Here is a 22,719-nt window from a genome sequence, read left to right on the forward strand (position 1 = left end):
AAAAAAAAAAAAAAAAAAAAAGAAAAAAAGAAAGAAAGAAAGAAAGAAAAAGAAAAACCGTAATGTGTTAAATGACAATCTCTCCAGTGCCTATGGCTGGGTGTGTGGGAACGTAAGAGGGAACTGCCTGCTTTGGAGGGCGAAAGTTGTCTCTTTGAAGTTTTTATGCCAGGGACATTCAAATAGGGGCATCTTAGAAGGTGACATATCTGCACTTTGGAAAACCAAAAGGATGCAGATGTCTGGCAAGGATAGGAGAGTGAATATGGCCATAACAGTGGGATGATCAAGACTGAAATCAAGATGAAATGCTAGAAGAGCTACCTTTGAGATGGGAAGAGCAAATAAATCCTAGTAAAGTTGCATACCCCTGTAGCCCCAGCTGCATAGGAAGCTAAAATACTAGTTCTAGGGCCAGCTTGGATAAATAGCAATTCAGGAAAACAACAATAAAAAGAAGTAGAGGGAGCCACAGTCCTTTCTGCAAGGTTCTTATATGCAGCAGGTATTAGACTGGGACACTGCTTACCACTGCTGCCTGCCCCTTGTTTTACAGACAGCAAACCATAGTAGCAATATACTCACATTTAAATGTGCTGTTACTTTCATATTTACTTCCTTTACCTCTGGCCCTTACTTCTTATTGTAACCCGAATCCCACAGAGAATGCCAGGACCACTAGAAGAAAACAGAAAGGCTAGAAAGGAACTAACATACACTGTCAGAGGCTACCTGGGCTGTCCTGTAGCTCATTCCCAGGTAGAGGCTCCTAAGGTTTCCCCCGTAGTCTAGGGATAGCCAGATCTTCATCCCCCAGCCTCTTACAATGGCCACAGGCTAACCAGAGACAGATGTGACAACTAATGCTTACTGCCTTCTCATGCTTTATGGAAAGCACATCAAATGAGCTCTTCAGGCACGGGAATTTCAAAGATTAAAACAAAACAAAACAAAACAACCTGGTTTTATATTTTTTTGAGACAGGATTTCATGTAATCTTAACTACTGGTCTTCCTGCCTCCACTTCCCAAGTGCTAGATTAACAAACATGTACTACCAATGTAGTACTACTAAATAACAAAATAAAAATCCACTAAAAACAAAAAATAAAAACTAAATCAACACACACACACACACACACACACACACACACACACACACACACACACACACCTTTACTGTTCAAAAATTAGTCAGAATGTTATTAATTCTAGCCCAAGGCTCAAGAGTAGATTCCAGCCAGGCAATGGTGGCTCATGCTTTTAATCCCAGCACTTGGGAGGCAGAGGCAGGCGGATTTCTGAGTTCAAGGCCAGCCTGGTCTACAGACTGAGTTCCAGGACAGCCAGGGATATACAGAGAAATCCTGTCTCAAAAAACCAAAAAAAAAAAAAACAAAACAACAACAAAAAAAGGTAGATTCCACTGCTTAGGACACAGTGACAGTTAGTAGAGTCATAGAGAGAATGTTGGCACATTTGTCTGTCTGGTTCACACATGTATGCTTGAATAAGCATGCACACAGTCCAGACAGAATCCTTCCTCCTCGTATTAAGTTCCAGAGGAATGGTGTTCCATGGCAGGGCTGAGCAGAACCACCCGTCATGGATGGAATGTGTCCCTAGTGAGGGTGCTATGAATCTCTGCCATGGAGCTGCCACTTCCACACTCTGTGTAATGCCACCTAAGTGCTCTGCCTCACATGACTGGCTGCAGGCTGCTGAAGATTAGAGCCATCGATCGCTCCCTGCAGAAGACTCTCGCTGTGCAAAAGGAAAGTAAGCAGTGGAGACAAACAGCTCAAGTATTGATCTGCTCTGGTGGGGGGTTGCACTTCCAAATGAAAATCAGCACTCCTTCGAAGCACCTATGAGGGTTACTGTAATATGCATGGGGACATGACAAAGACAGTTTGTGGGGCCAAACACTGCTGCCCTCTCTCCTGTCAGTAGGTCACAGACCTCTTAGAGAAGCCAAGCTGCCATATGAAACCTTTAGCTTTTAAAAAACGCTTGGCAATATTCTATATGGGTATTCTCCACAGCAGTGCTTAAAGACTGTTGCCAGGGGTCAACCTAAATGCAGAGGAGAGCAATGTAGATGCATTTGAAGGACATCCTTCCAATGACCAAGCATCACCCAAAACTAGAAGTCTGGCTCTCACTACCCAAGACATAGACCTTTTACCTATAGAAGATCACTCATCCAACTTAAAGGCCAACATTTAAAGACTGGCTCTCACACCATTCATTCTCCTTAAGGAAACTGCAGCAATGTAAACTATATGGCTTCCGGTAGTTCTTTTTTTTTTTTTTTAAACTTCTTCAAGCATAAAAACATAAATTCACCTAAAAAGACAATGAAATTCTGAAGTACACCAAAACTCATGATTCTTGAAAGCTATGTGAAATGAACTATAGGTGGGAACAGATTAAACTGGGAAAGTGGGGTCAGGGAGATGGTTCAGTGAGTAAAGGTGCCTGCTGCCAAAGACCTGAATCTGATCCCTAGAAATCACATGGTAGAAGGAGAGAACCGACTTCTGCAAGGGAGCTGTCCTTTGACCTTCACATATGTGGCATAACCCATATGCTACCCCCTCACATCAATTCATAAATAAAAATGTAATAAAACTTCAAAGTGAGAAAGTAAGAAACCTATACAAAACTCAGAAGGCCCCTTTATATGTGTGCTTCTGTGGAGATAGAAGCAAACTGAACTGTATTGCTTTTATGACTATCCTTTGGATTAAGGTTATTATTTAAAATCAGTTCTCTCCTCTTGGTAAGTCATTTTCTTCTAGGCAGTAAACATATATTGTGGTACAATTAAACAAATGGCACTAGAATACTTTGCCCTCAGAATTCCTTAAGGTGTTTGCATTTTTATTTCCATCCAACTAAGAACACTGAGTGCTGCTATTCTAGATGTCATTTTCCCTCACCTCAGCAGTAGCCAATAATTCTGAGTTGTCCAATGTGAGACTGCAAAACCGTATGCCTTCCGTTTGAGTCTCTTGAAGCCCCCAATAGCCAAGCAGAAGCTAGACTGAGGTAAGAAGATCCAAGCTGGCTACAGGGAAGGGCTGGAGGCAAGGGACACTTGGACAGTTCCTAGCTGTTCCCACTACACAGGTTATCAGCCATGACAGATATCAGCAGGACCCAAACCTGAGCCTGGGACACCCAGAGAACTTACAAAGCCACCCTTCTCCATTTCTCCTTGAATACCTCTGCCAGAATCCTTAGACTGTCTAGGAAATCCTTGGGCTCTTATGAGAAAAGATTATTGTACTAATGTTTACTTTTTTATCTAAAATTAGGAAGTAAATTACATTTTACGGACATTTTAATTCACGGCCTTACTGGATGTTTCTTGCTCAGTCATTCCTGAGCTTGTCCTAGGACAGACTGAGAGATACCGACAGTAAACCTTCATTCACTTTCTGGACGCACTCTGGGTTGTTGGGGTTTCCATGAGTCTCTTACTGAGGTTCTGAATTTCATCACCTCATAAACAGTATCATTACAATCCATTGACCCAAGGCAAGGTGTGCCTGCCAGACCATGGTAGTTTTTTCTGTCATGAGTTCTGCACTTTATCTCACAGTAAAGTTCTTGTAAAAGTCATCAAACAGAAAGACGAATTATCAATTTTTCATTTCCTTTTTTAGAACAGGAAATGTTGTGGAGTTGGTGGCCTTTTCTGCTACGGCAGAGGGCTGACTTCATTTACTCATCTAACAAGCATTTCCTGAACAAATATTTATCCTGCGGCAGGTGCTGAGGCTGCATCCAGGGTTGGGACTCTCCTGGAAGGCACATGCATTATCTGTATCCTGAGCTGCCCTTGTTTTAGCAATTTTCTAAATATTTTTACCATCACCTTTAAAGATACCAGTCAAAGAAAAAGTCAGACAAGAATCTCTGTCTTCTTACAGTGAGGACAACACAGGTAAAAGGAATAAGTGAATTCTATAGTAAATTGGATGGTGACAAGGTCACACAGTAAAGAACACACAGGAAGATCACAGGCAGTGCTAGAGATGTGTGTGCATGCAGAGATGTGTGTAAGTGTGAGCAAGCTTTATACAGAAGGAGGGGGAGAGCTCAGAGTGGCAAGGAATGAGTCCTGTGGACACCAGGAGCATGGGGAGCTCTCTAGGCACAGCACAAAGAGCACAGGCCTTCCCTGTAGGGCTCTGACTAATCTTGGCAGTATGAGCATGGCAGTGTCTGTGCATTTGTCCAAGCTGCTGTGCTGAGGAGGCCAGAGGAGGCAAGAAATGAAGTGAGGTGGCTCTGGCTGGCAATAATCCTTTAGCTGACCTTAAGATGAAAAATTGCTATGGCATTATAAAGGAAGGGGCATTTTAACTTCTTGAGAGTAGTTGCATACAAATACAACATGCAAAGAGAAGAGAAGACCTGGAATGGAACATGGGAAAACATAGCCTTTGATATGGAAATTAACTTGTGTTTTCACAAAGCTCTAATCTCTGCAATATCCAAACAAACCATACACAGAATTTTGTAGGCTAGTTCTAACCTCCCAAAATAAAAAGGTTAGTACACTTTAGAATATGCTCAAATATATCAGTGTAGGGTTGGGAGAGGTCAGTAGTAGATGGTTTGCCCAGCATGCTTAAGGTCCCAGGTTCAAACCTCAGAAACACACACACACACACACACACACACACACACACACACACACATACACCAAGAAGCTTGTATAGCATTAAGGAAGATGGAAACCTCTAGCCAAATATTCTCAGGGATCTCTATAGAATAGATGGCAGGAATAAACACTGAACATGAGCTGTTGGCACTTATGGGCTAAGACTCTAATATTCCCCAGCCCATGGATGTCTCTACAAAGTTTTGTTTTTATACTATCAACAAACAAACAAACAGAGTCAAAATCAGTCAAGCCTAAAGAGACTTCCTGATTCACAGAACTATTAAACAAAAGTTTTAAAAATAATGTCTATTTAATCCCATTGCATTAAGATATTCTTAGTAAAAACAGGATAATTTTATGCTATAAAACACTTTTAAGTTCTTTACTCTTTATCACATTCTTCCTAAATGAACCCAGGCTTCTGAAGCAGTCAGTGGGTCCAAGGTGGTACCCTAGCTTACTGAGGCGAGGACTGACAGTCTAATTTCCATTCCTTCCTCTGAACAGAAACAAGAGGTGCAACTTTAAGTCTACAATGATATACTGTTCTCCCAGTGCAAGCCCACCAAAATTCCTCCAGGCTAGATGCACTTAAATAAGCAATTGTGATTAGTGTCTGAATATATTTTTGAAAAATAAACTCAACAAAACCCTGTGAAATGTCTAGCCTAATGAGACTTGCAAAACAAACTGATGAAGATACTAATGAGAGACACACTTAGGTGGAGCTCCCTCCATCCTCTCACTCCTGGTTTGTAGTTTGTGTTTGAAAGACATAGAAGAATCACTGGATGCTGAGTAAGGCCTTTCCTACATCCCAGAATAAGCCCTAGTGGTGAAGAAGGCCCCACAAGAGCAAGACCACTCATATCCTCAATCTACAGTAATGCCAAGGCCAAAGACGTGTGTTGGAGGAGAAAGCAGAAGCAAACTCCCAAAGCTCCCATGGCATGCATGGCAGAATCTGGGAACAAAGGTATTCTGGAAGCCAGAAGGGCACAACTACTTCACATCACAGAGAATGAGCTGGTTGCCCCTGTGACCCAGCATGTGTCTGCTCACTTGTTCATTCGCTTACCTGTTTATATGATGTGTACACTTTATCAAGTTTTTTCCTTGCTCTAGGTTGAGGATAGAGTCACAAATAGTGACAGGTAGGTTTGTCCTCTGCAGTTGATATACTCATGGGATAAAGACACAACAATTAAATGGCAAGAACTAAGAAAAATATGAGGTAATACTGCTCAAGGAACAGAGCTTAGTATTTAGAACATTTTGTAATAAACAGTCTCTGGTTTTAAACAGAGACTAAGGAAACGGAAGGAGCTATGAAGATGCTAGGAGGAGGGATGGGGCAGACAGAGTTCTAGGCAGAGAATGTAGTTCTCAAGGTTGCCATGTTTGTAGACTATTAGAAAGATTCTGGATTTTTCTATAATATGGAGGGTTTTGAGCTAGAGGTTTTGATTTCTGCCTGAAGGAAAAGTTTCTACTTTCTGGAAAGATCTGCAAGAATAACAGTAGTAAAACTAGGAGGTTGTGCAACAGTCTAGCACATGAAAAGACTGGGCTGGGGCCAATGGGTACAAGTGGAAGAAGCTGCATGTCAGTTACATTTTAAGGATAAGCTTTTTGCATATATTTCATTCTGTAATAGTTAGCAATAATCTGTCTGGGGGATTATTTTCCTCATTTTACAAATAAGGAAATAGGTAGAGGTAAAATACTTGTTCAAAACCGAAGAACTAAGTTACCAGTCTAAAACTGAAACCCAATTTCTGTCTGAGGCCAGCTCTGATATATGCCTGAAAAATGTGGATACTATAACAAAGACACTGAAATGTGTCCAGCATTTGTAGGAAGATGACTGCTGTGGAGGGAAGGTAGTACTCTGCACTCTGTCCTTCTAGGATTCTCACTGAGAATGAGCACTTGACCACAAGAGGAACTTGGATAGAGCTCAGTGGCAAGAATGAGTATGGACAGCATGCATGTAGAATGTGGGGTTTATCCCCAGTAATGCAAAAGGAACCCCCAAACTTGCCCAAGCACTCGGATCCAGTTCTATATTAGTGTATGACACTGCAGCACATGAGATGTAGGCACAGTCCTTCATGTCTGTTTTCAAATAAATGAAAATGTACTTTTCTAGTGTGCTATGGCCAGTGATACAGTTACTCCACCTGCAGGTTCAGCTCTCTCTGCCTCTCTGCTTCTCTGCCTCTCTCTCTCTCTTTCTCTCTCTCTCTCTCTCTCTCTCTCTCTCTCTCTCTCTCTCTCTCTCTCTCTCTCTCTCTCACACACACACACACACACACACACACATATACACACCCCTAGGATGGCTCTGGAGCTCTAAGGCCTAGATGACCTTATTTAACCTTTCTGACTCAAGCAGTGACCACAGGGCATATGATTCCAGAAGCTCACCTCCAAGGTACCTAAGTGAAATCCTGAGGGCTGACAACCCGCAGTAAAGGGGGCAGTAGGAAATGCTTCCCTCATCTAAACTCAGGCACAAGCCAGGTCTCTGACAAAAGTCTGGCGCCCAACTCAGGATGAATCTCTTCTAACCAGATTAATTTAAAGTCTCTCCTGATACACCTGTCTTTTCATGTATGTAGATGTCACCATATCTTTTTATCCTGGTGGGCATAAATTCTATTTTCCAAATTAACAAGCACATAATAGTTGAAAGCTCTCTAAAGATGCAAAAGATTTTATAAACATGCTAAACAAATTTTACTTTTCCTCTGATAGCCATAATAACCTCAGTTTCTTGGGAGTATAAATTTATTTTTCCTGACTTCAATTCATTTAATTTTAAATGTGTTTTTAAAAAAACCACATATCCTATTTATTTTCTCATAGCCAAGCTGAACACGCAGCGGGAGAATATAATGTGATGACAGTTTCCATCTTCTTTGGGGAGAGAGTTATGAGTCTTGGGTGTGAAAGGCACAGCACAATGGCAAGTGGTGGCAGCTCCCCCATCGGAGCCGCCTTCTTTAAAGTCCACAGAGGATGGCAGTTTGGATGGAAACCCCAAAATCTATTCTGTCCATCTGTTTTATTATTCTTAGAACAACTGTCAAAAGTTGCCCAGGGATCAAGTTGCAAACGTACTAATTTGCCTTTGAAAAGTGGGCCCTGGGGGAATTCTGGAACTCTGCTTATAAATTCAGAATCCCCTCAGCCAGCCAGCCTGCCCTACCCTTTGTGGAGGTATGAGACTTTGCACTTCCAGGCATACATCTGCCTCAAGACTGGGATGCCCTGATAGACTTACATCCCACTTCATAGGCAAATGAAGGGGAACCACAGGGACTTGGCATCTTAAGGGCTGGCTAGTTCCCTGACAAGCAGACTGAGTTTTTTAGGAGGCAGCCCCTTCATTGATCATGGATGGATGAAAGACCAAAGCTTTGTACTGGATGCTTAAAGGCATGAACGTGGCAAAGGGATACCAGTTCTGTACTCTTTTATATCCTTGGACCAAACAGGAGATAGGAGCCTGAAATGAAACATTGAAGAAATAAGCTGAAGATAAAAAAACTATAAGCCACTGAAAGTGGTGCCATTTGTTTTTGTGGCTATGGTGAAACAATAAGAAAAAGACTGTCAGGACAGACAGACTGTCAGATTTGGTCTTGTCAGGAATTACAAGGCATACCTAGAGCATGCTATGCTAAAACATTGGGGCATTTAGGCAGCATGCTACTCTGCTCAAAACTAAAGCAGCTGCCCCTTCCTTAAGCTGGCTGTGCTTAAGGCATGGGCAAACACAATCTACAGATGGAAGGGCATGTGGGCTCACTGGATGTAGGAAGATGAGGGAGCAAGGGCCAGCACTGATCCTCCTAGTGACCAGCCTTCTCCACTAAGTCCCAGTGGTCTCTAGCAAAAGGCTTTCAATACATAGGACCACAGAACCATACCTGAAAAACAAGACGTTTTAGAGTTTTGAGTTTCTCAGTACTGGAGAAAACTAAAATAGAGGCCCCTTCAAGGCTCACATGATGGCATTTGGACTGTACTCACTCGGTTTTGATTAAAAAATTTCCTTGAGCATGTTGCAAATGGCTGCGGCGGCAGGAAACCTGCTGGGAGCCCACTGCAGACGCACAGAAGGGACCACCAGTCGGACCTGCTGCTTTGTCCTCCTTTGGCTTTGCACAATCTCTTATTATAATAAGGCATGTATTATCCTTTTTAGAGATTTGAATAACAGAAAGTCTCACTTTCAAAATACTGCTTATAATCCCAGAGTCTACAATGTTTTCTGTTGATGTGGGGCTTTTCAAAATGGGATAGATAATTAGTAAACTGAAATTTGATTAATGTTGGATTAAGAGGTTCTGATGCTTCTCTGCAATGTGTTATTTCCGTCTGTGGTCACTGGAAGAGACTATCTCTAGGAAACCTGTCCCTCTGTTTTCCAGAAGAGATGAACTTCAAACCTTGTCTTTTAAATAAAGAAAATTCAGTCTGAACAAGTCAGATTTTTTCTTTCTTTTTTTCCCCCTATTTTTAAAATTTTTCTTTGTCACTATGAAGTTGGAGCCCATGAACAAATCAAGAAAGCATGAAATAAAACAGAAATACAAGTCTTGCTCAAAATTGCTCAGGGTGAGTCCTTCCTGCTTATGGTGGGTAACTTGGTATAGAGAGAGGTTTTGACAGCCTCTGCTTTCCGTAGGCGCCAGCACAGACTTTTGGGAAAGGAAAGAATTCTGGAAACAAAAGGTATGTCTGGTCTGGTCTGGATTCCAGTCACTGAAGTAACCATTTAAATAATATTCCATGGAAAAACTTAACTATAGTACTTTGTGATTTCAAACATCAGGGTGGGTCCTGTAAGTTTGCTGGAGTTATCTAAAGCTAGATGATGACCATTTTCATGATTAGTGGCCACATTATTTTTTCCTGTGTTAAAATTCATGTTGTTCCCCTACTGCTGAAAAGTGTGTAAGAATTAGGAATGATGGCTCTCTTAGAAGCCATGTCATTCCCACGTAACTGTAAATGCTAAGACTCTTGTCATTTATGGAATGACCTTCTGCTCTTTGAATATTTAGACATCAATAAATGCCAAATGTCTAGAAATGCTCACAGCACTATGAGGAAGGGAAGCAGGGTCGGCGAACACTCTCTCACATGCCTTTGGCATGACAACCATTTCCACTTTTCTAACGGCTTTCTAATAGCAAAATGTATTTAGGAACAACAGTGGAATTTATGTCATCATGACCAAATGATTACGGAGCAAACCCGAGATTCTTCTGGGGCCCAGCAGGTTTCTGGTCCCTATGGAAACAAAACCTCAGACATTGTCCTCCACTCAGCTGGAGGACAAGGCCGGGAGGCTTTTGTGCTCAGGGAGATTTCTTCCACAATCTTCCCGCAACAGACCCTAGCGCTTCCTCCCAACTCCTTTCTAATTGAGATGCAAATGCATCTCTCTGGCTGATTACACTTCCCTTAAAGCAACGGACGAATGCAGCTGGAACCAGAGTGCGCAGACTCTCCAACAAGTGATTTCAGCTGTCAGTATTTGCATGCGTGGCCTAGACCAGTCTACTGCCTACTCGTCTTAGAACTTCCTTTGGGCATTGCAGGCGTTTTTTATTTATGTGTGTAAAATTTACACACATTAATAGTTTTGTTTTTTAAACAAAACAAAACAAAACACCCCGCCCCAGCAACCTACTCATAGGGCCCTAGGATCTGGAACAACAACAACAACAACAAAAAACTGCAGTGATTTCTGGCCACTTTCTGCTAAGCCTTAACTGGGGCGGTCTGCTCCTCCTTCCTGAAGGTCTAAGCTGTGGTGGCCACAGTAGGTCTCTCCTTGTAAGTTTTCAGACTTTAAGCATCTTTTAGCTCAATCTTTCTCCCTGAATACTCATGATTCTATGAAAACTGATTGCTGAATAGTCTTTATGTTTCACATCGCTCGAGTCTATTAATTTCAAAATATAAAGTCCTTCAATAACTTTTAGGGGAGATAACTGAAATCCATCAATCAATCATGTACAAGGACTGAACCTAGGACTTTACATGTTAAGAAAGAGCTCTACCACTGTGTTGGCTTGTCTTATGTTAACTTGGCAAAAACTAGAGTTATCTGAAGAGCAGGAATCTCAATTGGGACGATTCCTTCATAAGATTCAGCTGTAAGCCATTCTCTTTAACTAGTGATTGACGAGGAGGGCCCAGCCCATTGTGGGTGGTTCCATCCTTGGGCTGGTAGTTCTGGGTTTTGTAAGAAAGCAGGCTGAGCAAGTCATTAGGAGCAAGCCAGTAGGTAGCATCCCTCCATGGCTTCTGCATCAGCTCCTGCCTCCAGGTTCCTGCCCTGTGTGAGTTCTTGTGCTGACTTCCTTAGATGATGAACATGGATACGGAAAATCTAATCCAAATAAACTCCTCCCTCCCCCACTTACTTTTTGGTAGTGGTGTTTCATCGCAGCAATAAACCCTCACTAAGACAACCCAGCTATAAAATTGTTTTGAACACAATAAAAGGAAACATGTATTAACATAATCATCCAATAAAAGAAAACTTCATATAATATCTAGTTTTTCAAGAAGTTTTCCAACTTTTCAAAAGCCCCTTTATGTTGTTTTTCAAATGTGCTTCTGTGGCCAGCTCCTCCTACCAGGCACCAGGCATTGCAGGTGCTTTGAGTGTTTAGGACAGAGCTGAAATGAAAAAGCAGGGCTTACAAGGTACACACATATGCAGATGAACACATAGGCTGTATGTGGACTTCACTGGAGACAATGGATACTCCTAACTCTGGAAAAAAAGTGAGTGGTATAGAGGTTTTTTTTTTTTAATCTTTTGATACTGTTTCTCAAAATGAGTTTATCAAATGAATGTCTTGTTTCCTTCAATGCCCTGCTTCCAGCCCCACCACCTTTACACACAGAGGCATAATGTACCAGGATGCAACAGGGAGAGTGACAGTAAGAAGAAGAAAACAAAGCCCACCCTGGAACTTCCCAGTACAGCTCCGAGCTGCATACTCAACGCAGACTATTAGAATGTTTAGTGCTCTTGAGATTAGGTCTTTTTAACTGTCACTGCACACCAAAAGTAGCCAAATGGTTACTCTGTCCTCATGAAAACTTCCCCTGCAACCAGGTGCTTTCTACAGGCTTCATTTCTGGACAGCTCTGACCCTAAGAAGCAGGCTGTTACCATATGGCAGGGGTTCTCTACAAGTCATTGAAGCAGATACCTCCTACCCTTTATTTTAGTATTTACTGGGTAAAAAGTAAATATTCCTGTCATGTAACTCCCAGCTGCGATCCTTGGGTCTTCATACCCGAGGCTTGGAACCCCTTATTTACGGGGATCAGGATGGTGGCACCACTTACTGGGCTTCCAGCCGAACAGGGTCCTGCTTTACTGTTGGCACCGGAACTCACCGTGAGGAACCACGATAGTGGTACTGGCACTGGGTCTCATGAGATGGGAACTAGGGTGGATACAAGGACAGGGGCCGTGTGAAGAGATTGGGTACTACCAGCTGAAGGGGAGGGAGATCTAATAGGCTCAGATTTTCTTATTCTTTAGGAGAATTTTTTTTTAAATCTACATTTTGGGGGAATGAAGGGATAGTTCAGCAGTAAGAGTGCTTGCTGCACATTCATGAGGAGCAGAGTTCATATCTTTGCACTTGATACAAGCCAGGCATCCCACAATGCCTAGTACCCCAGTTCTGAGGGATCTAATGCCCCCTGTTAGCCTTTAAGAGAGCAGAGTTACTCGCGCATATGCATATTTACTCACACAGACACATGCATACACACATAACTAAGTTAATCTTTAAGTGGGAAGAAAGTTCAATGGTTAAAAGTACACCCTGCTTTTATAAAGGACCTTGGTTTGGTTCCCAATACTAACATGAGGACTCACTACAGTCATAACTCCATGCCTTCTGACCTCTGCAGGCTCCTGGTACACATATGTGCATACAGTCAAAATACCCATACACACAAAACAGTGCTTCTTAGCCCTCCTAATGCTGAGACCCTTCTAATACAGTCCTTCATGTTACGGTAATGTTATATTTTTGCTGGTGCTTCATAACTATAATTTTGCTACTGTTATGAATCAAAATGAAAACATCTGTGTTTCCAATAGTCTTCGATGATCCCTGTGAAAGCGTTGTCCCATACTTTAAAGGAATCATGACCATAGCTTGAGAGCCACTGACATAAAATATTCTTTAAAAAAAAAAATCTACATTAAAAAAAAATGCAGTCTCCCTGTTTTTCACTGCGATGACAATCTTCAGTTTTGTGTTTTGGTAACACAGGGAGGCCAAGCACAGCTCAAACAAAGCCCATCTGTAGGCTGGATTCAGTATGCAGGCAGCTGGTTTGCCAGTTCTGGGCTTTGCCTGTTTGCATGACACTGAGCTAAAGCTGCTTGGTGGCTGCCTCTACCCACTGATCTCAGTTCTGCAGACCAGTCCATTTATAACCTCCCCAGGTCCTCCAGATGATGCCTTCTTGGTTTTAACAGCTTCCAGATGCTAAGGCTGCAGAGTGATCATACTTTATCTAGACTGGCTCTGAGATGAGAGCCCCTTCTTTCAATGTGACCCCCAGAGTATCACCTTACCTTGGATAATAACACTTGAGGCTACAGGAGCAGGGACAGTACCCTAGCTCTGGTGAATGGATCTTGTGCTTTTCTGCACCATGTCCTAGAAATGCTACACGTCACCTTTTCATCTCTTATCTCATATCTGTGGTCACTCCCTATCTCCAGTGCTGTTCAGGATGGCTCCTATCAAATCACCACATCGCCCCCGTCCTGCTCTGACACAGTTAGTCACCCAACTTAGGTCCATGCCACCCCTTTCCAGTCTTGCTGTTTGGGCCCAAGGTAATATCTGCTGAGACAACCCTGACTTCTGACCTTGCCTGGGATTACTGAACCCATTCATGAATGAGCTCTAGAGCTCTGCTAAGTCATTAATAAAACTGTTACGTGGAAGATGAGTAGGGAGATGTAAAGAAACCAGTGCAGTGTAGTTTCAGGATTAAACACAGCAGCTCTGGCCAGAGTGAAGTCATCCATCTCTCGGGTCCCAGAGTTCTCACTTGTATTTTCTAGTGATCAAGATGTTTTGTCAAAGTTAAGATTTGTATTTGTAAGCTTTCAAGCTCTGGAAAAAAAATGTGTTTGTGACACTCTTACTCTTTGAGATAATGCTATTTTCTGGTTTCAGGGCCACTTAGTGATTTTGATTTATAGATTTACAAGGGATCTAAGTAACATTTCAAAATTTAGCTTTTAATCCTATTTGCAAATGAGGGAAATTTTTTCTTGTTTACAGTTTTCAGTATATTTTTAATTCAGCATGATTACTTGTGTGCATGCATGCGTGCATGCGTGCGTGCGTGCGTGTGTGTGTGTGTGTGTGTGTGTGTGTGTGTGTGTGTGTGTGTGCATGCATGTGCAGATGTGAGCATAAGCACCTGTATGCAGAAGCTACTCTTATGGCTCCTCCTTTAATCTTAATATACAGATTTTAAACACAAGTTTATCAGAAACCAACTTCTTGGTTGCTCTTTCATGCTTTCCCTTTTTCTTCTTCAGGGAAATAATTTAAATTTTATCTAGCTATTTATCTGTTTAGAGACGGGTCTCATAAGTCCTAGACTGGCCTTGGATTTTCTGTGAAGCTGAAAGTAACCTTAAACTCCTGACATCCTCCCTCGTCCACCTCTGGGGTGCTGGCACTATAGGTGTGAGCCTCCATATGCCACATACCTTAAACTTTATAATTTAAAGATCTTGTTATTAGGAATTTTCCATTTCTTATTCCTTGTTTTTTTTAGTCTTCCTTTTACCCATGGGAAAATGTAGCACTTGACCCTCTCAACTTTAGTGTTTGCACTGCTGCCCATGTGTCTAGAGGATAGTCCTATTTCTATTTCCCATCTATATCCATACTCTAGAATAAACCCACTATTTCCTGCAATACTGAGTCACAACATTCTTTCAAACTGTTAAGAAATGGACCCTATGTGCTGCATTTTGTGTTTTGTTTCTTGTTTTTTGAAAGATGAGACTAGCTGCCAGTCAAGAATGTGGCAAATATTCATTGCCTGTAGTAGAATGTGCTTTAGAGTCCGTACCAAGCAGCAGAGGTAGCCATTACAAGTTTTTGTTGTAGGACTGTTTAGGACCCCGATTCCTCAAGTATCACCCATGCCTTCCAGCTGCAGCTTGGTTCCTGCCATTTGGTCTGTTTCAGTTTAGTTCCCTCCCATTAATTTCCCATCCATAAGTACTCAATCCCACCCTGAAGTGTCTTCCTTCTTTTTGGAAACTACCTGGTATGTCTTGCCTTTTCCCTTTTTGGTAACTCAGTTTTCAGTCCTCTTACACCCAGTTTTCTCCCATATACATACAAACTCTAGTACAAACCCACCACTTTCAGCAAAGACCTGAGGCTATTGGCCCCAGTGACGGATGAGGCCAACTACTAATATACATCTTGCTTGGCCAGTTTGCTGAAAGCAGTGCTTCCTCTCCTTCCTCTGGCTTCCCTTTTCTTATGTCTCTATGGCTAACTCTTCCTTCAAAACCCACTCTTTCATTGTCCCACAGACTTTAATCTATGGCTATACATTGGATCAGCCCAACCTCTGCATAGGTTCCAACCTGTCCTATCACTGCTACAGACCAGGCCCTGCCTGTTCTCTCCCAGACAGAACTCCTTCCACAGCTCTGTGTAGGCTCTTACTGCCTCTGTCTTCACTGTGTGCCTGTGCCTGCATGTGCATATCCTACACTCTGCCATATGGAAGCATCTGTCATTCTCCTATGTAATGGGGTTTCATAGTCTAGTCCATAAGCAAACAGTGTCCTCTCTCCCTTGGAATATCTTATTCATATTTATATTCCTAGTGGTTAGGATGGTGCCTGGCACATGGCAGGAAAGCTGCAAATGCTGACACATGCATAATTGGTTGTGCATGGTGAAATAGAACACATGGTGTGGTTTGATTTCCTTTCTTCAGTGTGAGGAGATGGGCAGAAAAAAAATCAAAGGTCTGTCCTGAAGAAGAGCTTAGGATCCCACTGAAGAAGAAAGAACTTGGGTTGTTAGAACTTTAAAGGGAAGGGTCATTTTTGAAGCTGTGTAAATTAGGAGCAGAATCTAGGATGTTATTAAACTCACATATCTAAGAGAGAAGCTCTAGTATTACCATATGTCCATGTACCTGTTAGGTAATAATGACAGCTAATTTCACTTGTGACAGAACAAGGCATAAAACTACTTTTTCTTAGGCACACCAGCTCTCCATCGAATATGGATAGTTCCAGAGTAGATATGGCAAATGAAACTGAGACTATTGTTCTAGTGAAGTGGACATTTATTCTAGAAAGCCACCATCTGCTTGATTTGGGGTGAACTCCTCCTAATGGGCACATTGCATATGGCAAGGGAACCTTTACCCTGAGACAAGTTGTCTGAGGAGGCGAATGAAAGCCCTTGGCTCAAATGCTTGTAGAAACTTCTATCAGCAGTCCACAGTTTCATTTTGGAATGTTTAGTTGGCTTGGGAACTGTAAACATAACATGTGGCAGGCTTCCCGTTTACTGTGCTCTAGGCAGAGGAGCAGGCCCGGCTCGCTGTGAGCGAGAGAAGAGGCAGATGGTAGGTGTGTTGGCTCTCACTATTCAGCCGTGCAGTGGCCACAGGACAGAGGCACACTTGACAGATTTGATTCAGCCTACTGTGGAGGTTACAGGAAGGCCCACGAGGGCTGGGCTGAGTTGAGTTGTTAGAGGGTGCTTTCCATACACAGTCCTACTGTGCTCACATTTAAAAAAAAAAAAAACATGGGAGACAAAGATATTTTTCAGTCTTCTATGTGTCTCTGCCATACAGTTCCAACTGTTTGGTCATTAGCCAAGAGGGCTGCAAACAAGAACTCCTTTGACCTGAAGCTAGACTTACTGCTAAAAAACAAAGCAAAACAAAATGTCCCAAAAGACAAATTTTGGGGGCAGTACTTCCAAATCCCCAGTTAATCAGAAGTGCATTTTTAAAAAACAAATTACAGAGTCAGACTGATACTTAACAATTCACATGTTTACTTTTAGTTAAAATTTACATGGAACTGGATCCCAATCAAGCTTATTCTAAGGAAGCTAAGTTCCAATCACCCGGGGAGGGAATGGAGAGGCAGAAGTAACGAAGTAATTTCACGGGTTCTCTGCTTCGGGTGTCATCAGGCTCAACATGGGTCAGTGTGCAGTCACTACACAAAAAATCAAGGGCCCCCATGTAAAAGATTTACAAAGGTGTGAACAACATGACTGTTGTTCATAGAATGGCCTAGAAAGTGTGGGACGCTGATATGAACAGCTTGTCAATGTTCTCTTTCACAATTGCAAGCTAAATAGTAGATGCAGAACAGGGACACACAGTGGTTATATAAAAAGGCCTGGGTGGCAAGGAAATGTTTTTGTTATTGTTCAGCTTGGTGACTTGTATCTCAAGGGAGCAGGGAGCGGTAACTCTTCCTCTGACATTGAGTCCTGAGATGAAGCTTTCTTCTCGGAAAGCACACAGAGGCTGCTTCCTTCCTTAACAAGTCTGGGTTCATACCAATACAGCTTTGCCAAGGGATACATTGCCAGGCTTTAGGGGAAAAAAACCCCAAAAAACCAAAAAACATCTATCAATGCCTGACACTTGGAGCCAAAGTTCCTCAACAGGTTCTGGGGGTTTCAGGATGGGTTACAAGCAGGGCTCAGGGCCACATGGCCAGAACAGCTGGACACCAGAACGGTTTCCTCAGTGACTGAGATTTCATAAAAGCTGAGAGGTTACACTCTTCTCTTCTACCACAGCATAACTTGCAGTGAATGGCCACAGAGCCTGAACAAGCACAGGACCCTATCACACTCTCCCTTAGCTGTGTTACCCCCTCGGACCACCCTTGAACATGCTCTGCAAACTGCCACAGCACGAAAGGGATTACAGAGTGATTCAGTTTCCCCTACTGTCACTTATTCTTTGCTCAACAACAAACTAACAAAGAGAAGGGTGCTAGAATATAAGTACAGGAAGAACAAAATATATACAGATATATACAGAACTGTTCATCTGTATGCATATATATATATGTGTGTATGTGTGTGTGTGTATATATATATATATATATATATATATATATATATATATATATGTAACCAAGAACAAAACATATGTGCACACATGAACTATGGTATATATATTGCAAAATTCTACTGATTCCAGGTGATGAGTTGAAAGCCTATAGATTTGCTATCAAATTAGTATTATATAATTTAGAATGATAAAAATCACTGCAAACAATTTAATATTTAATACTCTTTTACTTTGAGTGATGTCGAGCACAAACACAAGAACACTTTAAATTGGAAAACAGCAGAAAAAATGGAGAGTGCTTATACTTCAGAACCTTTCAAGGAACTTTCTCCTCTGTTTTAAAAGGCGTGCCATATGCTCATTCTCCACTCCTCAGATTAAACCACTGGCACTTCCTATCCAAGGCACTGCTGATCTCTTCAGCCCCCAGTGGTCTGCATAGGCTTGCAGGATATGTTGGCCCCACACTCTTTGCCTATCCACTGTCTATCAGGCAGCTCTGGCTGGATCCTTTAGCATGCTGTTCTGAGATGGGAACGCTGAGAAGCTTCTTTTGGGGATGAATGCTATTCCCACCACAGCTGGCTTTGGGTTCATCACAAGCACCCTGATGGACTGTACATGTACAGGATTAACATAAACCAATGTGTCCCTCCCCAAGGTCCTCAGTCTTGGGCACCTGTGCTCCTAAAGACAGCTTCCCTCTCATTCTCCAGTTTCTGTCCAAGTACGTTCTCCTTGGAGAGGCCCCTCTTGTCTTGACTCTTGTTCACCCCCAACTCTCAGTTTCAATTGTTTACAGAAGAGAAGGGAACCAGTTAGTCTGTGCACTCCTTAGGTATTATCTCTGAAATGTGTGAACAAGGACTGGGCTCCTGGATCCCTGACGTGCTGCAGTAGCCCCAGCTTCTAGCACTGGACTTGGCAGACAGTCCACAGGAAATATTTGTTTGGTAAATGGATAAATGCAATTAGTACTTATAATTAGGACTGGTTAGAGTATTTAGTGTTTTTCAAAATTCAAATATCAGACTTATGCCAATGAAGCAGCAAATTCCAGACATGAGCTACGACACCGAAGTAGTTCAGGTGTTCCCCAAAGCTCACTGAGGACTGCAGTGTCCTAGTGAGCATTAGGGGAGCAGCAGTTATTAATAGCTGGCACAGGCACATGTATACATTTGAAAAATGTAGTGAGGACGTTTAAAGTACAGAAATCTCCACTTTACCCCTCCCATTTCCTCATCCTTATTAGAGTCTTTATTTCTGACCAGAATATCAGCACTTTGCAGATAGAAATAGTCACTAAATGAGCATGAGGTATTCCTCACAAGTTTTGCTTCCTGGATGAAAGACTGAGTATATCATCTGATTTACGGTTTTAGATCATTTATTTGATTAACACAAATAAATTAAAGAAAATGTAAAAGAAAAATATTTAAAGCTTGACAATGATCAGTATAATAGGCTTTGCTATTATTTTTCCTTAGGCTTTGTTATTATTTTTTCTCCTTTTTATACTAAGTTGTCCACTAAGATGTCAAATTGTCTATTTTATGAACTATTTTAGGGTTCTGGCATCTATAATCCTGATATGATTTCCTTGAGGCTTTTAAGGAGATTCTGATCATTATCTTTTCAACTTTTAAAAATACTATTTTTTGTGACTGCTCATTATTGATTAGTAAAATGACAAAGCATTTATTTTGTGATATGCTTGATAAGTGAGAGGGTGACATGATTTAAAAAAATCACAGTAGACTGCTGTTTTCGAAGGACTTTTGTTGCCTTGATCTAGGATCCTTGACTGACAAGTGTCCAGCTCATCCCAGCTCATATGCCAACTGACAGACCAATTGCTGGACAGGTCTTTCTTCTTTATGCTATGGAGTTCCTCTAAGTTATAGTTTGTGTGAAATAAAAAGTCCATGCTGGAGGCAGAGCCCACAGCAGCTATAGACTACATCTGGAGTGTTCTGGAAGCCTCCACAGAGAAGGCTGCCTCCAAACCCTCCCCAGCAGGCTGGACAAAGCAGGAAAGTGTGCTAGAGGGAAGAAGGCAGCCTGGCCCCAGGGGAGGGACCAGATGGGACCTAATAGCTCCTTTCTACCACTAATTTCTATGATAATTTTAAGTTGCCACATGGCATATGTATTTTTTTTAAATCCAAAGGCAGGATATTAGTCAAGAAATGACCACTATTTTAATGAAAGATGTTTCTCACAAAGTGTATCTCTTTACATGTTATTTCTCATTCACCCTCTACCCAGTAATGGATCACTTACAATCAGGTAGAGAAAGGCCAAATGGAATAAGATTTTAATCATTATCAATACCAATTAGAAACAAAGAGATTCTAAGTTTTATGAGCAAGTTAGATAGTTTTGGTAGCAGATTTATGAAGTCACTCATCTTAATTTCTTTTTCTTTTCTTATAGTTAGAAGTATATGGATTTAAGGATTATATATACCAATTAGTGCTTGAGAGAATACTTATAAATGTGAAATGACTCCCTCTCTTCTCAGTCAGGTATAAATTGTTCCTTCCTCCATCCTTCTCAATTCTCTGCATTTTCAGGTGCTATGTGTAGTTTTATATTTATTAGTCATTTTCTTTGCTTCTGCTTTCTGGTGCTCTGAATGAGATTTGCAACAATTTGCTACATATCCCTCTTTCCACAGAGTAAAATGTGACTCTAGATAGAAGAGAGCGAACCTGGGAAAATTCCCGAGAAGCAATGAGCTTGAGTATCATGGCAGTTGCAGCCTTTCGGACACAGACTTGTGAACCAACTAGGAAAACAAACTTTATATTCAGTGCAGCACAATATCACTGTATTTCGTAGAAATCAACAAACAGTACTGCAGCCTGGGACTGAAGCCCACTTACCTCTCCTGAAAGCTTGCCAGGAATCTCACCCTGGGGAGGGTTCATAAGTTACATATTTACAGCAAAAAGATACAAGCTCTGATAGAGTGGGATGAGGCACTTCACCGCTCTGCTGGCATTGATGCAAGTGGCACAGATAAGGCTTGGCAGCAGCTTCCCACTCACGATCGCTCCATCGAACAGAGGCCCAAAGAACGGAACCTGAGGATTCAAAACAGAAAAAAACTATGCTTAAACCCAGCAGGGGTTAAGGCAGAGATAAGAGAATGTGCTGCATTCAGAAGACTGGGGGTGAATACAGAGGCTGTCATCCAGACAGACAAACCTTTTCAGAGCAAGCTGAGGGCTTTCAAGTCAAAGAGCACAGGAGTGCTCCACCAGGCTCTTCCATGAGAACTTTCTGTAAGGCCTTGTAAATAGTAAATTATCAAGTGCCTCTCCACTACCCTATGTGCCATTCACAGAAGTGGCATTATTCTTTCTACATGCCTATGTCATGGTACAGTGCACAGTACCAAGATGTTCTTCACTCCACTCTCCTACATACAGCATACAGCCTTCATTTTCTTGAATTGCCCATCCTCTGCTTCCAAGAGCATACATTATCTTCATTCCCCTTCTACTCTTACTTTTTTTTTTTTTGGTTTTTCAAGACAGAGAGTTTCTCTATAGCTCTGGCTGTCCTGGAACTCACTCTGTAGACCAGGCTGGCCTCGAACTCAGAAATCTGCCTGCCTCTGCCTCCCAAGGGCTGGGATTAAAGGCATGTGCCACCACCACCCGGCCCCTTCTACTTTTAAAAGAGGCTTGGCTTTCTTTTGCTGGATCCATTTCCACCATGTGGGCAAACCATAGTATTCATGGATGTCTTTTTGGATATTTTTTTTTTTCATTTCTCCTCCTTTCCCCTTTATTAGAATTTCATTCTCTAACATAGAGATTGTAAACTCTGGGAGATATGGGACTGGAGCTGGTTAGTAACTCTTATATACATCTACAATTTCTCTTGATTTTTACTAACTTACACAACATTTAGTACATGATTTTATTTTAATATATTTTATTCTAATCTATTCCCTAGAGGGACATGTGAAGAACATACACATAAAAATATCTCTATAACCTAACTCAAATATATAGTATATGATATATAAAACAGAGGATAATATAGAGAAGAACAAAGAACTTTTGGAGGATACATATCTCCAATTATATCAAAATGGGAGGGAATGCTTTGAGTAAGATGTTTTATTAAAAGTCTATAGGAGATGGAAGAATGAACAATGAGCTATGAGGACAATGGATAGAAGAACATTCTAGGAAGAATACTAGCAGCAATCCAGATTGTGATAGGAATGGGATTGATGTGTTTAAGCAAAGGCAGGAGAGCCGCAGTTGTCACAGCCAAGTCAGTAGAAGGAGGACCAGGAGGGAGAGAAGTCAGGTAGGGAAGAAGAGCCTTGTAGGGAACAGTAAGAGTTCTCAGTTTTTACTCTAAGAAGATAGAAGCCTTCAACAGGGCTTTAGAAGTAGAGAATACTATCTAGCCTATGTTTGTGTGTATGTGGTATGTTTGCATGTTTATGGATGTAGGCACATATGCAGGTAGAGAAGACCAGAGATCAACATTGGTTGTCTTGCTCAGTCACTCTCCACCTTGTTCTGTAGGGACAGGGTCTCTCACTGAACAAGCTCACTTAGCTTCAACAATCACAGTGATATAGGCCAGTTGTCCCAAAAACCTGGGAGGCTGAAGTGAAAGACCATGAGTTCAAAGCTAGTCTGGGCAATATTAACAAGATATCAACTCTCTCTCTCTCTTTCTCTCTCTCTCTCTCTCTCTCTCTCTCTCTCTCTCTTCTCTCTCTCTCTCTTCCTCTCTCTCTCTCTCTCTCTCACACACACACACACACACACACATACACAAAGAGAATAAATCTAACAAAAGATGTGCATGACAAATGTATGT

General features: G+C 41.8%; 1 protein-coding gene across 3 annotated transcripts in view; it reads right to left on the reverse strand.

The window, feature by feature from the left end:
• Window positions 1-22,719, reverse strand: part of Ralgapa2 (Ral GTPase activating protein catalytic alpha subunit 2) — a 285,753-nt gene that overhangs the window by 48,740 nt on the left and 214,294 nt on the right. For all 3 annotated transcript variants that reach the window (XM_031372139.1, XM_031372140.1, XM_031372141.1), the window contains one exon: window positions 20,824-20,951. In XM_031372139.1, the coding sequence (XP_031227999.1) occupies window positions 20,824-20,951 (128 nt within the window). The remainder of the gene's footprint in view (window positions 1-20,823; window positions 20,952-22,719) is intronic.

The sequence above is a fragment of the Mastomys coucha genome, unplaced genomic scaffold (assembly GCF_008632895.1).
Source record: "Mastomys coucha isolate ucsf_1 unplaced genomic scaffold, UCSF_Mcou_1 pScaffold15, whole genome shotgun sequence".
In the NCBI taxonomy this organism is placed as follows: Eukaryota; Metazoa; Chordata; class Mammalia; order Rodentia; family Muridae; genus Mastomys; species Mastomys coucha.